At 43.1% G+C, this 20,965-nt stretch overlaps 1 protein-coding gene across 3 annotated transcripts in view; it reads left to right on the top strand.

Annotated features, from left to right (window-relative positions):
* mtss1la (MTSS I-BAR domain containing 2a) overlaps positions 1–16,264 on the top strand; it is a 32,684-nt gene extending 16,420 nt beyond the window's left edge. The window contains exons 4-15 of one of the 3 annotated variants that reach the window (XM_050073251.1): positions 3,835–3,919; positions 4,131–4,222; positions 4,317–4,391; positions 7,757–7,914; positions 8,030–8,137; positions 9,053–9,150; positions 12,350–12,482; positions 13,156–13,230; positions 13,471–13,626; positions 13,989–14,159; positions 14,328–14,493; positions 14,805–16,264. In XM_050073251.1, the coding sequence (XP_049929208.1) occupies positions 3,835–3,919; positions 4,131–4,222; positions 4,317–4,391; positions 7,757–7,914; positions 8,030–8,137; positions 9,053–9,150; positions 12,350–12,482; positions 13,156–13,230; positions 13,471–13,626; positions 13,989–14,159; positions 14,328–14,493; positions 14,805–15,610 (2,123 nt within the window). In that variant the 3' untranslated portion in view covers positions 15,611–16,264. The remainder of the gene's footprint in view (positions 1–3,834; positions 3,920–4,130; positions 4,223–4,316; positions 4,392–7,756; positions 7,915–8,029; positions 8,138–9,052; positions 9,151–12,349; positions 12,483–13,155; positions 13,231–13,470; positions 13,627–13,988; positions 14,160–14,327; positions 14,494–14,804) is intronic. The other 2 variants (XM_050073252.1, XM_050073253.1) reach the window with 2 other exon arrangements.
* Positions 16,265–20,965: the final 4,701 nt, after the last annotated feature.

The raw sequence follows: 20,965 nt of genomic DNA, 5'->3' as shown, positions 1-20,965 counted from the left end.
TTCATATTCCTGGAAGTGTAACTGTGAGGATGTTCTGTACCTTTTCGCTCTACAGCCCACATAAACATGCTTTATTGATACAGGAAGCAGAGAAAGAGGGAGCACCCACTCGACTCAGGAGAACCGGATTCAGCTTGGAAATGCACAAATCTAACGACAGCAGGATCCCAGTCCAGCTCGGTAGTCTCCAGTGCAAATGAAACCTGAGCTGAACAGCAGGGTTTAGATGCTGAAAGGGAAAGATAGTTAAGTTACCATGTTGAAGACATCAGGGAATGAGACCCCGTGGCAGTTTAGCTCCTGGCTCCCGGCTCCTGGCAGGAGAGCCCCCTATAAAGCAGACCTATTAAAATGCTCCCTCCACCCTGAGGAATAAGGGGAGTTAATCAGAACCAGAGCTCTGGATGGAACCACTCACTAAACACTAGGACCACACTGCACTGGTCCTGGATACTGGAGAGTAACTTTCCCAACAAACCCAACAGTGGGGGCCTCCCACCAACAATCCCATGTACTCCGCAACATACACAGAGATCTGGTGGCAATTTATATTTATGCTTGGCATTAATATTGAGCCAGGTACTCATTAGCTTCAGCGACATGCACAACACTGCTGTCATAATGAACTACTGTGCTGCCCCAGTTGTTTGCTCTGTGTCTTAAAGGAACAGTGTGTAATAATTAGGGGGATTTAGTGGCATCTAGTGGTGAGGATTGCAGATTGCAACGAGCTGAAACTTCTCCTGGTTGGAATTCCATTAGTGTTCATTCGTTTTTAGCGGGAGTCAAATTATCCGCAGAGGTCTCCTCCTCTCAAAAACAAACGCAGCTGATAATTTAAACCGGTAAAAACACTGAATAAAGCAGTTTCATGTTACAAATCAGTGTTTCTTCAACACTTTTCAGCATATTTGAGACAGGCTGCTAGCCTCGCACCTACTAATGTGTGGTCACCTTTTTTCTCTGATAACTTAAGATCCAGATTCAAGAGGTTTTTACCAGGAGATGAATTATCTGCAGAGGTTTCTTCCTCTTCAAAACAAATGGATTCAGTGATTTAAAGCGGTAAAAGCACCGAATAAAGTAGTTTCACATTAAAAAGATCAGTGTTTTTCCAATGCACTTCCGATATAAAAACACTAAAACACAAATGCACAAATAGCCCTTCTAGTGCCAGTGTTTGGTTTGTTCATTCTGGGCTACTCTGTAGAGGACAACCTGCTCCCTATGTAGATGTAAACTACTCATTCTAATTCTAATGAAAACACAAGGATTTGATTATATTCCATCTCTGCCAATACATGTTCCTCTAAATCCTACACACTAAACCTTTAAGATATATGACTGGGATGTATAACGACTCTCTTCCCTCCTGGTCTGTGTTTTGCCTCATTCATGCACGTGTGGGTGTCTGCTATGAGGTCGGCCCAGCTTCCCCCGAAGACCCAGGGGTCCAGGTCTGCTAAATAATCACTTTCCCAGCTCCTACGCACTTTTAGCCACATTTCAAGCTTCTACAAAGTCAAGGTCAATCGATAGATACAGATAAGGAGATAGTCCAGCATATTTTATTCATATAGCCCAAAATCAGAAATCACAAAGTTGCCTGGAAGGGCTTGAATGGCAAAAAGTGACAGAAGAAAAAGGAGGAACAGAACAAAACTCAGAGCAACCGAGGAGGGATCCCTCTTCAAGGATATATGGATGGACATCCTTTTTTTTCTGTGTACAAAATTTCAGTCCCAACCCTCCTCCCAGCTTGTATATGTTTGTCACATGCCTGTGTGTGCATGCAAGGGGCTATGGGAGTGAATCATTGCAGCCCTGTCCATCCGGTCGAGGCCAGAGGCCAGCGGGGCTCTTGGACATGGGCAGGAAGCCTGTGGACCTCCCCAGGATGTAGCTGTCAGCTGATCCCCCCCTCTGGGAGGGGGAGGAGGTGAAGAGGAGACGGGAGAGGAAGAGGAGGGGAGAGGAAGAGAAATTGGCAGGTGTGGATGGGACAGGAGAGTGGGGGCTGGGGGCTCTCGCTGGCTGACAGTGACATTGGGAAGGTCTGTTATACAGATAAAAGAGCCCACATTACTCCCTCTCTCGCTCTCTGTCCCTCCATCTCTATCCTTCAGTCTTCCCCCATCCTCCGAGAGCTGATTTGCAGCTGTGGACGCCTCCCGTAATGCTTTTAAGAGGAGAAAGTCAAAGAGGAGAGACGCATAACCTGCGCACACGTGTCCCGTGTGCACGTTTTTCATTACGTCTCAACACTCAGCTTCAATACAGGCCGTTACATGTCAGATACTCAACACCAGTCCTTTAATGATGGACACCTCTTTCGCTATTTATAGTAAGAGCTCGGCGTATAGGTTCCACATGTTAACTCAATCACTTCCTGCTGGTGTTTCAACACCTGCATGTGATACAGCTGGATGCCCTTTCACCTCTAACCCTCCGCTCTCTCTCAGTCACCTAGAAAAGCAATGTAGACACAGGACAGGCCTCCCTTCTTCTCTCCCATCACACAAACACACAAGTATTTCCACATCTGCTCAAGGAGAATTTCTCTGTGAGATGGAGTCCAGATTGGTTGCTCGGTGTCTTTGAACTGGTGCAACCGTCACTGAAGTTGACAGCCGAGTTGCACGGTGAAATGGTCTTTGAACTGGCAGCGTGACGTGGTATCAGCTGGAGACAGTAACCTAGTTTCTTTATTTGATAAGTGGAAAATAGCACAGATCTCCCCGGACAGTCATGTGGAGCATTCCTTACTCTGTATCTGATTTCAGGGCCGGCTATATTAGTCTTGTATTTCTTTTTGTTTCTGTGTATCACTCTTTCTTTCTGCCTGTTATTGCAGTGAAATGTTAGTTCTCTCTCTCTCTCTCTTTCTGTGTGCCCTGCATGAATGGTGTTTAGGAAACAGAGAGAACAGGAAAGGCAGAGCAGGCAGGGAAGAATAGAGGGATATCCCCTTACAGGGTTCCCTCCTTTTTCCTCCAGGATAGAGGGGGTGAGAACTTCGGAAAGGGTGGGGGGTTGGTAAATTGCACCACCTGTCCACACACATGCACACACACACACACACACACACACACACACACACACAAACAAACCTGTGCTTCAAAAATCATTCATGAGCACAAATACAATCTTGCATGCCTTCACTATGTGAGGCCTGTCTGCCGCTGAGAGACGTCCTCTCTCTTTCCCGTTGTGTGCGTGTGTGTGTGTGTGTGTGTGTGTGTGTGTGTGTGTGTGTGTTTGGCGAGAGACCCTCAGATTAGCCCTATGTGGCCCAGATTACAACCGGATCAGTGCTGCCACATATTACACCGGCCTGTGAACCATCCGTGAGACAGTGGGCCAGCCTGGGCTTTAGGGGCTGAAAACCCCATTTAATTACACTTCAGCAGAGAGGGAAAAGTACAGTAACCAATTCACACAAGCTGTTGTTTACACTGTGGTGAGAATCACACATGCAATGCTGAAGTGTCAGAGGGGAAAATGCATGTTTTGTAAAGAGGGAGGGAGTGTAGGGTTTTCTGTGTCACATTTGCTTTCCCCAAACAGATGTGACATTTATGGGCTCTGCTTTTACAATCAGCAATTTAAGTCCACCTAGTGGCTGCAGCTGGGAAAGCCTAACCAACAGGGGGAAAAAAACACACCCTGATAAATCCATCTGACAGGAGAGAATTAGACCTTTCAAAATGCTCCGTTGATGTGTAACAGCTCCTCATAGAAAATCATATTTTTCTTGGCCGAGAGGCATCTGTGATTTGTAATGGCAACCTCTTATATCGTGGGTGACAATTTGTTTGTTTCGCCTCATCCAAGGTGCCACCAGGGATGTCGGCTCAGCTCTGACAAGGATGTGTATGCGACACCGCAGCATTGAGGCAAAATTACGCCACTTCACCAAGTAAGTGTCACCTGGGTCTTTTTTTTTTCCCCTGCGCTGCAATTTTCTCCCTGTGCTTTTGCCTTGAGGGGATTATTGTGTTCCCAGGTCCCATCGCATCTCCGCTGACCTTCCTCTCTGCCACTCTTCCCTGAGTGTTTTTGTGCCGTGGAAATAAATCTATTTGTTATGCCTCTCACTCTACTGATATTGTGTCTCCTTGTCGCTGCAGTGCTCTTATGGAAGGCCTGGTTACACCACTTCAGGACAGGATAGAGGAATGGAAGAAGACAGCTAATCAGCTGGATAAAGACCATGCCAAAGGTGAACAACCAGGAAACTCAAACTATAAATACAGTCTGTGATTGCTACATTTTGGCTTGTAATTTACACTTCTCTTTTGGCTTGCTCTCCATAGAATACAAGCGGTCTCGTCAGGAAATCAAAAGGAAGTCGCTAGATACCATAAAACTCCAGAAAAAAGCAAGAAAAGGTGAGGAAACTTTCCTTAGATGACACAAACCTTTTGACTGATATTAATGAAGTCTACCTGGCTGTTGGTATCTGATCTGTATCAGTGGTTCAGATTGAGCTGGCGCCATCTAGAGCGTATGACCAGAAATGACAACTGATTCTAGATCTTGATGCCTGGCACAATTTCAAAGGCTTCTTTCCAGCTATGGATGATTTGTCACCTACTACCTTATAAATCAAAGCAATGATCTTCTTTCCTGGCTGTGCTTGCATTAGCCCCTACTGCTGGTTGTAATTAAACTCCTATTTTCGTACAAGATTTACTGTACTCCAGCGGTACGGGCTGGTCATAAACATGCAATGTGCCCTGATTTGATACAGCTAACACTGCTTGTTCTTCTGTCTCTCTTCCCCCTGCTTGTCCCTGCACCCCCCTTTACTTCTTTCTCTATTTCTGGCTATTTCTCCTGGCCGTAGAGCTTCTAGGTATGTTTGCTCTGCTTTGCCTTGTATTGAGGACTTTCTGGCATACGTAGTTTTCAAAGGCACCGCAATCAACTGCCAGCCAAAGAAAACCCTGTGCTGTTTTAGCATTTTTGATTAAAAGAAGGGATTGTTGGACATTTTTGGAAATATACTTATTTGCTTTCTTGCCGCACTCAGTTATATGAACACACTGCTACCATTGTCATGTGTGCTCAATATGAAGCTACCACCAGCAGCCATTTAGATAAGCTTATCATCCCAATCAACATGTGCAATAAACACATAGTGAAAGACTGCAATATTGCACTTTGAATAAAGAAACAAAACATCATATTGCATTCTGTCTGGAGGCACTATTTTGTCTCTTTTACCAATCAGACAGAGCCCTTACCATTAGGTATCATCTAAATGTACAGAATGTGCACACATGGGAGATACGTTTAACAGACTAATGCTGCTGTACTACAGGAGGAAAGTGTGACAAGATGAGGCAGACAAAAGTATGGATGCCAAAGAGGAACTGGTGCCTAAAAAAAAAAAAATCACGTCTGCCATCTGGCAATATTTTGGTTACAGAAAAGACCAGCTGTCACAAGCACAGGTGCTGTGCAAATCTGAGTCAAGAGTACGTTTTAATATCAGGGTATTTATTGCAAGTAATATCGTTATTGTGATATTCAACAACATTTTTGCACATCACTTATTATCTTCATATTGTGCAGCCTAATCTTACATGAACAAAATCAGTCCACTAGGTTCTCTAGAGTTCCCTTTTTAACATAATGAATCTCTTTTGTTTAATCCATCCATACAAAATGTGTTAGGGTTAGTTAGCCAGTCAGCTGTCTCCCTCTGTCTCCAGTCATTAAGCTAAGCTAAGCTAACTGGCTGCTGGTTGTAGCCTTGTGTTTGGCGAACAGACATGAGAGTGGTGTCTTCTCATCTAACTTTGGCAAGAAAGTGCATTTTAAACTATTCCTATTCATCAAAACTTACAGCAATGCACTCATTGTAAATATCTTGACACTAACAAATGTAAGTAACACATGGGCGTAAGCGGGCCCAGGTCAAAGCAGGAATAGTGGGGTTCTACTAATGACATTAATGACAGCTCTGTCGTATTCAAGTGCCCCAGAAACGTGTGCGATGGTGTGTCTGTGTTCACTCTGCAGTTAAATATCCAAAACTAGTCGACGGCGGGGTTTCTGTGAGGTGCTGTAAGGTTTAGTTGATCGAAAACACACATTAAACATGACTTAATAGCGACAATTTCAATTCCAAGTACCCAAATCAGCCTCATTATAACTTGAAGCATTCACAGACAAAGCTCCTGTTGTTTGCTGGACACATTTTCCCCACAAATACGACATGCTATTGTTTTTAGCACGAGACTATGGCATTTTATATTGTTTAAATTAGCCTAGCAGCTAGCTGACTTTTCCTCTACTCATACGAAGCCAGGGAAACAGCAACATTTAACAAAGGGAATGTTTCAAAATTCGGTTCTATTACAACTCACAAGGTTCACCGATAAAACAATTGTCTTATACTAAACACGTTTCCCAAACAAATACAACATGCTAACTTTATTATTATCATAAGCCTATGGCATTTCACATCGTATAAATTAGCCTAGCGACTGGCGGAGATTTCCTCTGCCAGTATGAAGCCAGGATAAATCACACACGAAACTTAAAATGCTATTTTGTGAAGGCTTTATTGTCTTCACATTTTAATGCCAAAATATCTTCCAATAAAAATGCCACTTGAGAAATGGCACAAACTGTATATTTTTCTTACATTTGTCAGCTCCTCGTGCGGGTGTGTTTCATATGTAGCCCTTCCATTTTCTAAACGCCTCTTAACAGACTAAGGAACTGACAATTTTTGATAACTTATCTGTGAGACAATCTTTCAGTCCTCTGATTAATTATAGCTTCTTTGTCACAAGCTGACATTTGGCTCCATGACGAGCTAAGTGCAAACTACCACAGACCTAAACTTCTGTTTTTAAGGACCTATTAATTGGCAAGCTGTCAAATCCTTATGGGGATTCTTAATTTAATCACTGTCATATTAAATGCTGGTGCGCTGAAAGATTAGCCAATTAAGCTGATATGGCTTCAACATATAAACAGTGGTAAGACAAGGATACGGGGTGCTGCCTGTCAACGACAATAAGAGCTGTTAGAGTGATTATGATCCAGGCAGTTGCAAAGCATACATATCAAGTCTGAAAACAAATCTGAATTCACTCAAAACTGTAGGCTATTCCTTTAAGTTGTAAGATAGTTACAATGAGTGCATTGTTTGAGATTGAACCAAATATGCTAAGAGACACTGTAGGGTGTTAAAAACCTTTACCTGGTAGTGTATGCCTGTATAAATCATGCAGAGTGGCAGAAAATGTGGCATCTCCATACTCATCCTCATTGCTTCCTTCATCTATCATCCAGTGTCATCGTGGTTTGCAGTCTTGACTCACTCTGTTTACTTTTCTGTATCTAATCACATCCATTTCAGGGCTTGCAAGCCACCACCAGTTGCTTCACATCACCTCATGATTGATGACATATTTCAGCGTCCTCTCATTCCCATGCACATGAACCATTTGAGTGTAACGTGTGTCCATGCGTTGACCTCCTGTACACAAGCAGTTTATCATTATGTGTTGTAATCATCTCTCATTTTTGTACTCTTTCCTCCCTCCCTGAACTCTGTACACTTTTCTTCCTTCATGTCGCTTTCATAATTATCACCCGCCCCTCAAATTCCCCATCTCTCTTCAATCCTCCTCCTCTCTTGTCTATCTTTACTCCCCCTCTACCGCTCTCCTCGTGTGCTCCATCCTCCCTCCCTCTCCTCTGTGTCTCTGCACCCTTGCCTTGCCTCACACAGGCCGAGGTAACCTGCGCCCCCAGCTGGACAGCGCCATGCAGGATGTCAGTGACTTGTACCTGCTGATGGAGGAGACGGAGAAGCAGGCAGTGCGCAGAGCCCTCCTGGAAGAGAGGGGACGTTACTGTACATTTATAAACCTGCTGCAGCCTGTGGTGGTGAGGAACATGTAGCCTTTGTTCACCTAACAGTTGTGGGTTAGAATAGATGTTTTACTTGCTCTTGCTGCTGATGTGGTAGCTGTAATTTGATCCAACACGTTTTTCCCTCCAGAATGTAGAGATCGCCATGCTGGGAGAGATAACACATTTACAGCCCATTGTTGATGACCTCACTATGCTGACTGAAGACCCACACAAGCTGCCGCCAGCCAGTGAGCAGGTAACGGAGGTGTAATCCTGCTGATTCTAATGATGCCGCTGGTGCACCTATTGTCTGACATCCAGCCCAGAGATGGACGGGTTATTTGGATCAATCACTGTAGTTTATTTTGAGTTGATCCTGCGTACTTTGTCCATCTGCTGTAAATACTCCTAAGAAGACTACATGTGTATCAATTAGCCAGTAAAAATAGTCCCTAAAACATACATCATTTCCTGCTTATTGAGTCACATTTGCTTAAAGTTACAGTGCCCAGCTGTTTTAAGAAATTATATAACCTTCCCTGAAAATGAAATGACATACCCTTTGTATTAGTTTCCCCACAACATGACTAATCTGACTTATTCAAAACACATTTATCCCCTCAGCACAGCTTGAGAAATAACTTTTTGCAGGGCGAATGACGAAACATGTTGTAATTAGCAGTAATTTGTTAAAAGTTCTTCCTTTTATTGTGTAAAAGTGATGCTGCCCATTTCTATTGTTTTCTCTTTATCATCACCAGTGGTGGAGGAAAGTATTCAGATATTTTACTAGTACTGATACCACACTGTAAAACAATTCTGTTACTAGTAAAAGCCCTGCATTGACAATGATACTTAGGTAAAGGTATGTAAGAACAATCATGGACATGTATTTAAGTATTAAAAAGTACTTGATGCAGAAAGACTTTAAATCAGTTTAAGAAATCAAAATAATTAAAATCACCAAAAGGAAAAGCAGCAAGTAATCATATTTGAAAAGCTGGAACCATTATCACAATAGTAGTGGGGTAGAAGTAGGAAGTGGCATGAGATTAAAATACTCAAGTAAAATAAAAGTACCCCAAATTTGCACTTAAGTACAGTACTTGACTGAATGTACTTAGTTACATTCAACCCCTGATCATCACAATATGTTTATGTGTCGCCGCAGGTGATCCGAGACCTAAAAGGCTCTGACTATAGCTGGTCCTACCAGACCCCCCCTTCCTCCCCCAGCAGCACCGGCTCCAGGAAGAGCAGCATGTGCAGGTACAGCCTAATAACACACACACACACACACATCTACACACACCTTGTTGCTCTGTGTTTTGTTTTGTGCGCCGTGTCAGATGTGTTGTTAATGTTGGATTTTATTCACACTGTATCTCAGCTGTCATGCTGTTTTGAGTAAACATGCATGCACGTTCTTGATTTCAACTCATCTACACTAGCGAAGGAATGAAATATTAAAGGTTGTCATGAATACGCAAGCAGGTGACCCCCCCCGCGCAGCCAGACTATCAGTGACAGTCGACATGCAGAACATGACACATCTTGCCAGCTTCTCAGCTCTTGCTCCTGGCAGATTTGCAGTCCTCAAGCTTCTTACAGCCAGATTAGCACCAAAGCTGTGAAACACTACAGCCTGACAGCCATGAGCCCCGCACGAGAACCAAAATTCACATATTTGTAAGTCTAATAGTGATAGTTCAGAATTTGTCTGCAAATGTGGGTCAAAGGTTTTGTCTAGGTCAGGAGACAAGCTTTAATTCACAAATAAACCCTTGTAGCACTGAATTAAAGCAACGTCAATCCTTGTTATCACAAGTCATCACCTTGCTTTGGTGTTACAGTTCCTAACACAGCCTCCCTGCTTTTAACACCGCAGCCTATTTTTAGTGCTCTATATTTATTCACAAGGCAGACACTGACTGTTTGACTAATTTTAACACAGATTCAGGCTTTAAATCACAGTTAGTGTGATGTTTTTTATGGCAGTCGACTAGTCCTTGAAAAGCTTAAATCTCCCATATGAAACTTGGAGGAACAGCCTTGGCCTGAACTTGACTGCTGTCGACGTTTCAGTTTATCCACTGAGTCTGTACAAGGTTTTTGATAAACTGAAGGTCATAGAATTTTCTCTGCATGGAGAGAAACTTGTCAAGATTCAGCTGTGGGTGCAAAATGAAAATCACAAGATTGGTGTAAAAGGAATTTTAGTGATATGTGGGAAAAAAAGTTGTGATCAAGAGACAAAGGTCTTGGTAGCAGAGTGAAAGAAAAACACTTCTTAACAGCACAGATGAGAGTGAAAAAAAAGAGGAAAAGGATAGCGTCTAGTAATGAATTATTTTTAATTTGTCATATTTAATTTGGCGCTCCTCCTTAAGCCTCATCCTAGAGGACAAAGATTAAGGAGAAGTGATAACTTCAGATATATTCCAGAGGGAGAGGGGGAGGAGGAGGTGTGGGAGAGCAGTACAGAGGGAAGGTGAGAAGCACAAGTTGCACATTCTCAGATGCGTGGGTGATAAAGAGAAGCAACGCTAAGAGAGAGTGACAACCAGGAGACAAAAAGCACAAAGACAGCTGTTAATGCTCAGAGGGAAAGCAGAATCAAAGAAGGGATAACTTTTGGATGCTCTTTGATGCACAAAAAATTAGAAGAATGGCATCATTTAGAATTTTCACATCACGCTGCCTTCATGTTCTCAGCTTTTGTGATCAATTTTTCATTTAGTTTTTTGTTCTCCTTTTTGCCATGGCCTACACATAAATCTGCCCATAACAAGTTTCAGAGCGGAATAAAAGGGGGAAAATGCCAGAATCGTGATCGCAGTCCTGTTTTATGTGCAAACTGTGTGTCTTTATGGAAGATTGATGATGCCCAAATGAAACAAGGGGAAAGGGTGAAATAAAATATGCGTTGTAATATGTATTTCCTTTTTATCTATGAACGTACAGTGTCATAATAGAATAAAAGACATGAATTTTTCATGCCACATTAAAATCAAATCGCAACACAGAAAACAAAGTGAAAAGGTGTATTGCATTGCAGTGTTGTCCAGCAATGAGCAGCAATGACCTGTGTGTACTAATGCAAAGCACTGTCATGAAGAGGTGCATCATGCATGTCTAAATGAAACAGCCAATCTGACCATAGGTGGACCTTATAATTGCTGTCGTGAACTGACGGTAGCCACGGCAGACACCCTTCCGAAGAAAAAGAGGTCCCTGTGAGGCCAGATGTTCGGTCAGTAGCTGTGTGCCTGCAGCAGGCTGGCCCACAGGAAAGACTTTGCCCCGCCCATTGTAGGCTGTCACTGTGTTCAGTTGTACAGTTGATTGTATTTTAATTTTGACATGGATGATTTATCTCCTTTACTAAAAAGGTAAAACTCCCTTGCGCCTCATAATGCATTTAGTATTGACAGTGTACTCTGCTCTCAGCTGGAGAGTGCTGAAATTCAATACATCTCTTCACTTTGTTTTGCCTGATGAGATTTAAAGGAGCAGTGTATAGGATTTATGGGAATCGATTGGCAACTATGGAATATAATATACGTAATTAGTTTACAATCTACGGAAACTAAGAATCGTTGTGCTTTTGTTAGCTCAAAAAGAGCCCTTCACACCTAGAGAGGATCTGTAGAGAGGACCTTTCCTGTTTTTAACGTTAAAGTGAAAGCCACTGTAGGTTCTCTACACACATGGAAAGGGAGGAGTAAGCAGAGGATTATTCAGCTGGTTGCAAACTACAACCTCACCACTAGATGGCACCAAATCCCAAACACTGTTACTTTAAAGTGGCGTGGAAAAGTCATTGCTCAATAAACAAAACAAAATCCTTCAGTATACAAAAACAAAAGGCTAAATTATTAATGATTAATAAATGACATTTAATTATGACACAGTAAATGGGTACCCTACACTGTATAAAATATTGGACGCTGCTACTGAGATATCACCCATTGGTTTGTGGACGCCCGCTTTGAAGCCACGAGTTCAGCATTTTTGCCGTTGCTTTCATGTTTTGTTTGGCGCCAGAAGTGAACATATTTGGGCGAGAGGCTGGTCCTGTGGAGAACCAAGGGGTGGATCTGACTCATAGACTTATGCCTAACTTGAAGCAATAGTAAAAGTTATTTAAGAATTCAGCCCTGCACATTTGTCATGAATGTTGAAATTAGCCACAGAGACCAAAACTATTTTTCATACCTGGCTGTAAATGTCTTCATTTCTGTTGTGAAGTTGGGTAACATGGGGGTCTGTGGGGTTGACTTGCCTCAAGTGGCCATTCAAGGAACTGCAGTTTTTAGCACTTGCGCTTTGGCTTCATTGTTAAGCCCTGGAGGTTGCCTCTTGATGAATACCTGCAAAGGAGAAATTACATTTTACCTTGTTTTTTGTTTTGTTTTATTTAATCATTGTAAATCTTCCATATTCTGATGTAATTTCCTGTCAACAGCCTCCTCCAGATGCCCTCGGCAGGAGCTCATCGGCTCAGCAGCGTCTCCTCCCATGACTCAGGCTTCGTATCCCAGGACGCCAACACCCACTCAAAGCCTCCGTCACCCATGCCCTCTGACATCGCCAGCCAGGTAGCAGTCTCACCCAAAACACTGGAGTTTATTCTTTGATCAGGGAGAACTGAGGGATTTTACGGAGGCAACAAGGCACAAAGCAGACTTGTTAGCTCCAGAGACTCCTCAGGCAGTAATGCTGCGGGGCAGGAGGACAGAGAAACTGCACCACTTTCTTGTCACAGTAGATCTACACCAATTCTTTCTGTTTAACAGTGATTCTTTCCCACCTGGCACCTTCAATCTTGTCATGTTCGCGTTTCAGACAAAAACCCATATGTCTCAATAAGCGCTCTGTAGCTCGACCACCAAACCCAGTCAGAGCTTTTTCGTTTTTGCTGCAATAGAGCTTTCTGTGTTGCAAATGTTGAATTTTTATCCCACCGGACTGATAAAGTTATTCAGACTCTCACGGTCTGAACAGAGTGTAGTGTACAGAGCACACTCAGCACACCAACTGATGCAATGTTCTTTTCTGAATAAATGATCTTACGGGCTACTTTATTTCTGATCTAGGCTACGGTCTGTAGATCCCCTCAGAGACCAAAATACCTCACTCCTCCTAAAGCTCATCAATACTCTTCTCCAACTATAACCCTTTTCCTGTGCATCTCTCATCTCTCACACCTACCTTTCTCTCCCATTTCCTCTTTCCCCTCCACTGTTTTTACTCCCATCTCCCCTTTCCCAGAAATCAACAAGCTCAGCCTCCTCTGAGGCTTCAGAAACCTGCCAGTCTGTCAGCGAGTGCAACTCTCCCACAGCGGTTAGTACTGCAAGCATCTCACCAAACTACTTGCCTTATTGGACACACACACACACACACACACACACACACACACACACACACACACACACACACACGCGATGTACTGTGCATTTCACTCATTGTTATCTATAGATTAAAGAGGCCCGTGGGCTCTGCTCCACAGCTGCAATGCGGTTTGACGTGGACTATTCATGGATGTTGAGCACTCTGACTCAGACTTGTCTGTCCGTTTTGCAGTTTGGCTCATGCTCATCCTTCGGTACCTTCCGCCCTGCTTTCTCTCACACTGGCACCATCAGGCCTCTCTCTGTCATACTTCCTGCGTCCCCCACATTTAACCACTCCCCTGGATCCAACACCCCCTCACCCACATCAAAGGTTCCTAGCTGGAAGGTTTGTTTTCATTTGCAATTTTACTTTTGGGTTTGCTTTTTTAAAAACTTTGTTGCTTCTTTGCTTCTTGTTTTTTATTGCCTTCATGCACAGATTAACCTCTCTGTCGCCATTTCGCTGTTGCTCATCGAGCTCAGTTTGGCAATCTTTTCCTCACAAAGATGTGCTAAACTGAGACGGCTCTATCATTTAACAACACTTGCACAGCTCGATGTAATCTGCTCATATCTACATTGGCATCTAACCGGTTCATGAGCCAAATCAGCAGCTTCCGTGTTTAGCAGACTTGCCCGACTGTTGGGAGGCAAACACTGGAGACGCGCAGTTGTAGGACAGTCTCATTGTTCCGTCTGCTGCTGCAGGACTGGGCCAAATCCTGTGAGCCGTCACTGGCCAGCACTCTGCAGCGTAGGAGGGAGTCGATGGATAAGATGAGAGAACTGGAAGCTCCGCCTAGTCCGCTGGGGTATTCTGGCATGCAAGCAGATGATCCACACCGAGCAAGAATGGGCCCGGGAACCATTGCAGCCAAGGTACGAAGTCCTCATGGAGTTAAAATGTAAATGTCAGTACATACATTTGTTCACCTAGAGAATTGTAGTGCGGTGAATTGCATATGTAAATGTGTGCTAATCTTAATGTATTTCCCTGTCTGTATCTGTGTGTGTGTGTGTGTGTGTGTGTGTGTGTGTGTGCCTCAGCATGGCGAGCCACTCTCTCCAGCAGCCAGTACTCTAGCTATGGTTCTGACCAGAGGCTTGAGTATGGAGCAGCAGAAGAGCAGCAGGGACTCTCTGCAGTACTCCAGCGGCTACAGCACTCAGACCAACACCCCCTCTTGCTCTGAGGACACCATACCCTCACAAGGTAACACTCACCCTTAACAGCCACACACTCCTCCAGGGGTAAAGCACATATATTATCCATACACAGCACAGAATTTATGAATTGTCCTGTTGTTTTTCTCTGCAGTTTTGATGGGATCTTGATTTGAATTCTGATCTTTACGCCTATGCAATTTGGAAAGTGCTATACTATTTGCTTTCAGTGCTAATTACTGTATGCGATAAGTTCTGATGTATAAAATCTGCAAAATAACTCTTCAAAACATGGCTGTTTTCAGTGTTCTCTATTATTCAGTGGAAAAATAGATGCTCATGACTCACTGTCACTTCTAGGTTCTGATTATGAATGCTACTCCCTCAACGGGGATGCTGACAGCGAAGGACAGGCAGACTTTGACAAGTCCTCCACCATCCCACGCCACAGTAACATTGCTCAGAGCTACCGTCGCATGATCCAAACCAAGAGGCCTGCCAGCACAGCAGGTCTGCCTGCAGGTAAGACTCTGCAGGGAACTCCAAACGGTGCAGGGGGCAGCAGCTCTGGAGTCATCACCTCGGGGACGGCAACCATTCGCCGGACACCATCCTCCAAAACTGGAGTGAGACGCACGCCGTCCACATCTGGCCCCATTCCCATCCGACCACCCATTGTGCCAGTTAAGACCCCCACAGTGCCAGATTCACCGGGGTATGCTAGCCCATCCCAGCATCGTGCAGGCAGCGAGGAGTTTCTGTACGGTGACGACCCAGCTGCTTGTGACTACATGAGGGGTTCTCCAAAGCGGATGAGCCTCCCCGACACAACATGGGGCTGTGGAGGAGGAGGGTCTGACAGGACCGTTTACACCCAGCAGGCACCCGGCATGGTCGCCCACAGCGCTGAGGAGGACCCTCTGCTTGCTGCCAACCGCCACAGCCTGGTTGAGAAGATAGGGGAGCTGGCAGCTAGCGCCCACGCCCTCGGTGAGGGTCACTTCCCTTTCCACAGCCCACTGCCAGGGGATCTGGCTCAGTGTGTGCCCCAGGAGCCGTCCTCTATGACCCAGGAGGACAAGGATATGCTGGTGTCTATACGCCGGGGGGTGAGACTCCGCAAGGCAGTGACTGACGACAGGTCGGCTCCCAGGATTCTGCGGTAGCTGACGGAGAACAGGGCTGCGAAGAAGCAGCTGTGGTGCCCTTATTTACAAACTGAATCTTTGTAGTGAAATGCAACAGCACCCATGTGATACATGTACTGAGGTACAGTAATAAAGAGGATGTAATGTGGTGAATGAAGGCCAGTTCAGAGTAATGAGTGACCATGGACAGCGTCAAGTCATTTCATGTCATGTATGTAATGTGTACTTACAAAGTAATCCATATTTTTTTGGTTTTTATTATCTTTTGTTTTGTTCTCGTCTGTGGGCTTCGTGGCTGTGCATCTCTGCTCCCCGTGTGACCAGTCGTTCCAGCCCAGTTTGTCCCTTTAGCCTCGGCGACGAGGACACCACTACCGTAGGGATCGAATGCTCTTTGTCTTTGTTCTTGCTCTTTTGATTATTGTAATATTGTGCATTTCTTAATTAACACAGCCACCTGTCAGTGGAAAGTGATGGGCAAAGTGCTCTGTGAGCCTGTCTGTATGTTGTGTTTCTCATCATTACTGTACAAGTACCGTATTACTGTTTTTGATTAATAAGCTGAACAGCAGCTGTGTAAGTCATGTATAATAGGAGCAATATGGCAGTGTTTTTATTGCTGTACTGTACTGTCAATATATTCTGCAATTAAACAGGCTTTTTACTGTTAAATGACGTGATTGTCTTTGTCAGAAAATGAAATGAAATAATGAAATAAACTCCTAATTAATAGGTAGAAAACATTACATCCATATTGCTGGGAATGCAAACAATCTGTTAGTCTGAGGTTGCTGACGTGCAGTTTACTGTAACCACATTTATTGAGCAGTGTATTAACATCTTAAATGGGCTCTGACTATTTTCCCCAGTTCCCCTCGTTTTATTTCTACCCTACTTTCTCTTTTTTAACTCATTTTATTAAAATTGTATTTCCTCAGGAGCTCTCTCTTCTTCAGATTTTATACTGCAGTTAAGCTCAGTATTTTATGAGTTGCCTTGTACAGTAATTTCCCAGCCCTCTGTGCGCTGTAGTTTGATCTGAAACCCAATTATATCTATTATCCCTGGTAATTGTAGTCCACTAAAACTTTGCCCTCAGTGATGCTGTTTACAACACTGCAGTACTCTATAGAGACAGGTGAGGGCGCCAGAGATCCTCCTCTAACTGAGCTAACAGGCGCCAAAGGGAAACAGTAATGGAGGATATCGATGTTACTGCTTCACTGAAGGTATTTAGCAGGCCGGGAAGATGAACATTAAATGGGATAAAGAAGAAGAGACGAAGGTAAGGACGTGTCACAGCCTCCTGGACTAACTACACTCATGTTACACCAGTGAAACCATTAGAAACACCGGTTTGCTAGCATGTTTACAAAGACACAAAAATGGCCCTAACTATATCTGTTCACTTCAGTGACGTCAAATGACCAAAATATATATCTTACATAAGCTGTTGAGGGATTATATTGCCAACAATATATAGGTCACCATATGAGTAGAATTTGTTGGAAGTGTACACATTGATTTTGGCCAGTATTTAGCAGCTTTTATTTTGTAAAACAAACACTCAGGACACATCCTGAAGCAGGCTGTGAAATTTATGTTCCTGGGAGCTGCTTAAAACGCCCTCATTATTCTTTAAATGATTGGTCCTGCTGGAAAACAACTCCTAAACTGACTGTGTAAAGCTTTCTCCCCCCCATTGCAAAACAGTGATGATGAACCGCAGGGTACTTTTGCTGGATAAGAGACCTCTATTGGAGGGCACCACTGTGTGTGTGATATATGAGCATAAAGTCCATTTAGATTTAGTCTTATTAGGAAGCCACTTAACTGTGTACCCTGGAAGAATTGAACAGATTTCACAGAGGTAGAAGAAATGGAAGAATAAGGCAAGGTTTTTGAGACTATCTATTTTAATCTCTGACACTGACTCATCACTGACAGTTCTCACTGATGTACAAAGGATGGAGGTTAAAAAAGGTGTGACTAAAGCTACATAATAAAGATCTGATAATAGGATCCAGTGGTTTAGTCACGGATAATGAGGGGCAGAGGCGTCTCGTTTTTTTCCATTTGTAAATCATATAGGAGATAATGCAGGACCACCACCACTAAAGAAATAATTAAAGGTCTGGTGTGTAGAATTAAAGGAGATTTAGTGGCATCTAGTGGTGACAATTGCACATTGCGACCAGCTGAATCTTTTCCTGGGTAGAATTCATCATGTTTCTGCTCAGGAGGTTTTTACTGGGAGCCAAATTATCTGTAGAGGCCTCTTCCTCTCCAAAACAAACAGACCAGGTGATTTAAACACTGAATAAAGCAGTTTAACGTTACAAGACAGATCGTGTATCTTAACGTCAAGGAAGGATCCTTAAACAGCTAAATTTCAAGGAGGCTACATTATCAAAACCCGCCAAAGGACTGTTTTCAGTGTGATCTTTCAATTATTACCGAGGACCAAGTCCTTCCTTCAGAGAATTTTTCCGGGATGCATGTGTGGGTACGTTCCGAGTTACGTACCTTTTCGTTTTACTTTTAGTAAGTACTGCAGCTGCCCTTAAGTTCATACAGTTACATGCAGTATGCACACAATCGAGAAGGCTACTTTCTCATTACGTTACACCCCGAACTTTAACCCTCTTGATTTCTTTGCTTTTCCTTTGTTTCCTTCAGAGATAAAACAAACGCCACTTAGCGAGTTCGCCAGAGACATAGATCAACCCGGAGAGCTCTGCTGTTGTTACTTTGCGATGTATGTAGTTTAACTTTAAAGTTCTAACTGCACAGATTGTAGATTCTAACATATGATTTTCTGTCGTTGTTATTTTTATTGTTATGTCCTTTTGTTGTTCATAATATTAATGATTATTTTGTTCACTCAATCAATATTCCTATAAATACTATTTGACTGGTCGTCAGTTACTCGAATGCGCTGTCATCTGTCATTGCGATTTCTGACAGCTGTCAATCAGATGTCAAACCGCTGTGAATAAGCTGTTAAGCAGACATTTATTTAGGGCTCAGTTGATGTGACGTATCATCCACTGCGCAGAGGATTGTGTGTCATAATAGCCAGAAAAGCAAACTGGCTTGCTGCAAAATCGTACCGGATGTAGTAGAACATTCTGGTATTTTTGGCATACTGCATTTGAGATACTATGTATTGGGACACACTAAATCTTTTTCTGGCATACTATATAGTATAGTAGCATGGGTATTGGAATGCACAGTCTGTATCCTCAGTACCCACAATTCTTTGCACACGATTTGCTGGAGTTAAAGGCGGGGCCTCATTGATGACGCACCTGGGCACTTGCTAGCCTGTTTAAATATGTGTTCACCAAATGTGAGAAAGGAGTCTTGCCTCTGTAGGACCTAACTTGGAAGGACCCATCCTACCAAGGAAGCATCTACTTTTTTTTTATTTAATTTTTTTATTTACTTTAAGAGGCACTGAGTGTTTCTTTGTTGCTGTTTGGCATGTAGCAAAAGGACTGCTAGCCTAGCACATGCTAATGTGTGCGTCCCTTTTTCCTCTGATAACACAAGATCCAAACGTTCAGGGGGTTTTTACCAGGACCCAAATTATCTGCAGAGGTCTCTTGCTCTCCGAAACAAACAAACCCGGCAATTTAAACCGGTAAAAACACTAAATAAGGCAGTTTTGCGTTAAAATATCAATGTTTTTCCGACACCCTTCTTGAAGGGGCTTCTGACTATGGTGGCTGACGTGAAAACATGAAAATACGAATGGCCCTAACTAAAGTCAGTGTTTGATTTGTCCGTTCCAGGCTACTGTAGAAACATGGCGGTGCAACAAGGCATTCTCTGTAGACGAAGACCCAAGTAGATATAAATGGCTCATTTTAAGGTAATGAAGACGCAACTTATTTTTAGGTGATTACACATGTAAGAAAACCCACTCTTATTATATTCCGTTTCTGCCAGTATATCTCTAAATCCTACACACTGGACCTTTAAGTCTGCCTGGCTCAGCAAGCATTCAGTATTTTTCATATTTCCCCCCAGATGGGCCCCTCATCATAATCCTCTCAGCCTCATAAATAGCACATTATTGAATTTGCACTATTTGTTCATAGCCTTGAACTGGCCAAGTAATGGAAACCTGCCTAATGGCTGTGGCTTGCTGGTATAATTAACTGAGAAAAGAATTGAGATTGTGCATCCGAGGTAACTCTTTAAAATGTGTTTCAAAGAGAACACCATCAGTGCCTCTTTCAAAAAAAATCTCACCTCTTAGTTGGGCAGAGCAACAGGGACACTGAGTTATGCAGATTTTAAATTTTTTCCTTCATTTTTCAATGACTTTCTCCTGTGTCTTTTGATGATGTGAGGAATCTTTTAATGTGCTAATAGAAAGTCGTGATTGTTCGAGGCTAGAATGAGATACTGTTCAAATCAATGAACATTTCTTAGTGTGCTAATCACTGGGGCAACCCCAGGCTCCACTAATCAGAATGTAGATATAATAAAAACGCTCCTTAGACAAGATGTGGCCCTGAAGTTGCGAGGTTTGTTTCTATCAAAACAACAGGCCATGCATTAATCATTAAACTATTTTAGGCTTTTTCCTTCAAAGTAGCTGCTGTTGTTCTCGTTTTGTTATACTTGTGGAATCTTTCAATGAACAAACATCAGCTCTTACGAGATGTGACATTCTTAGTAAAAGGCTAAAGAGATGCTCGGTAATTAGACGGTTTGGTTTTGTTGCCGTTTCTCCGCACAACTGACATTTTCAAAACCTGATGGCACCTTCACTGCATTATTATTGGTGAAGGTAAAATCTGAACCAGGTTGCACACATAATTAATACCTCTTTTAATAAACAGTTTTGGTTTCTACAGCACAGCTTAAAAACTACAGTAGGTGGTAGGTGCCTTGAGGGGATCACAGATCAAATCTAATTAGCCGTACCTAATACACAAGGGAAATGACTTTATATTTATCCAGCTCCTCTAAATGCTTTTTGCCTTCAGGTTGTGATGAGAGAAAATGTCCTGAGGGGCCCATATACACAGGAACACTACAGTGAACGGCACTACAGAGCTGCTGCTCCTGTCATGGCGTTTCCAGAAATGGCTCTTTGCAGCTCTTCCAGGCGAACATGTGGGGTAAGGTTTCCATAGATGTTTACCAGAACTGTTCACAGATGAATAGCAACCAGAGAGCTGGATGCTGAGTCATTAATTTTAACAGTGCTGTCATTCTTTAATAAACCTGTCTGTTTCAGCCAATTATTTATTTGACTTCTGCTGAACCGTCTATTTTTAAGACACTTAACATCACCTATTAACATATGTTAGTGCCGAGTCCTGTTAACACTACCTTCAATCACTTCCTGTTTAG

The sequence above is a fragment of the Epinephelus moara genome, chromosome 20 (genome assembly GCF_006386435.1).
Source record: "Epinephelus moara isolate mb chromosome 20, YSFRI_EMoa_1.0, whole genome shotgun sequence".
NCBI classification, from domain to species: Eukaryota; Metazoa; Chordata; class Actinopteri; order Perciformes; family Serranidae; genus Epinephelus; species Epinephelus moara.
Note: the sequence above shows the minus strand (reverse complement) of the source record. Positions and strands in the feature narration are given on the sequence as shown.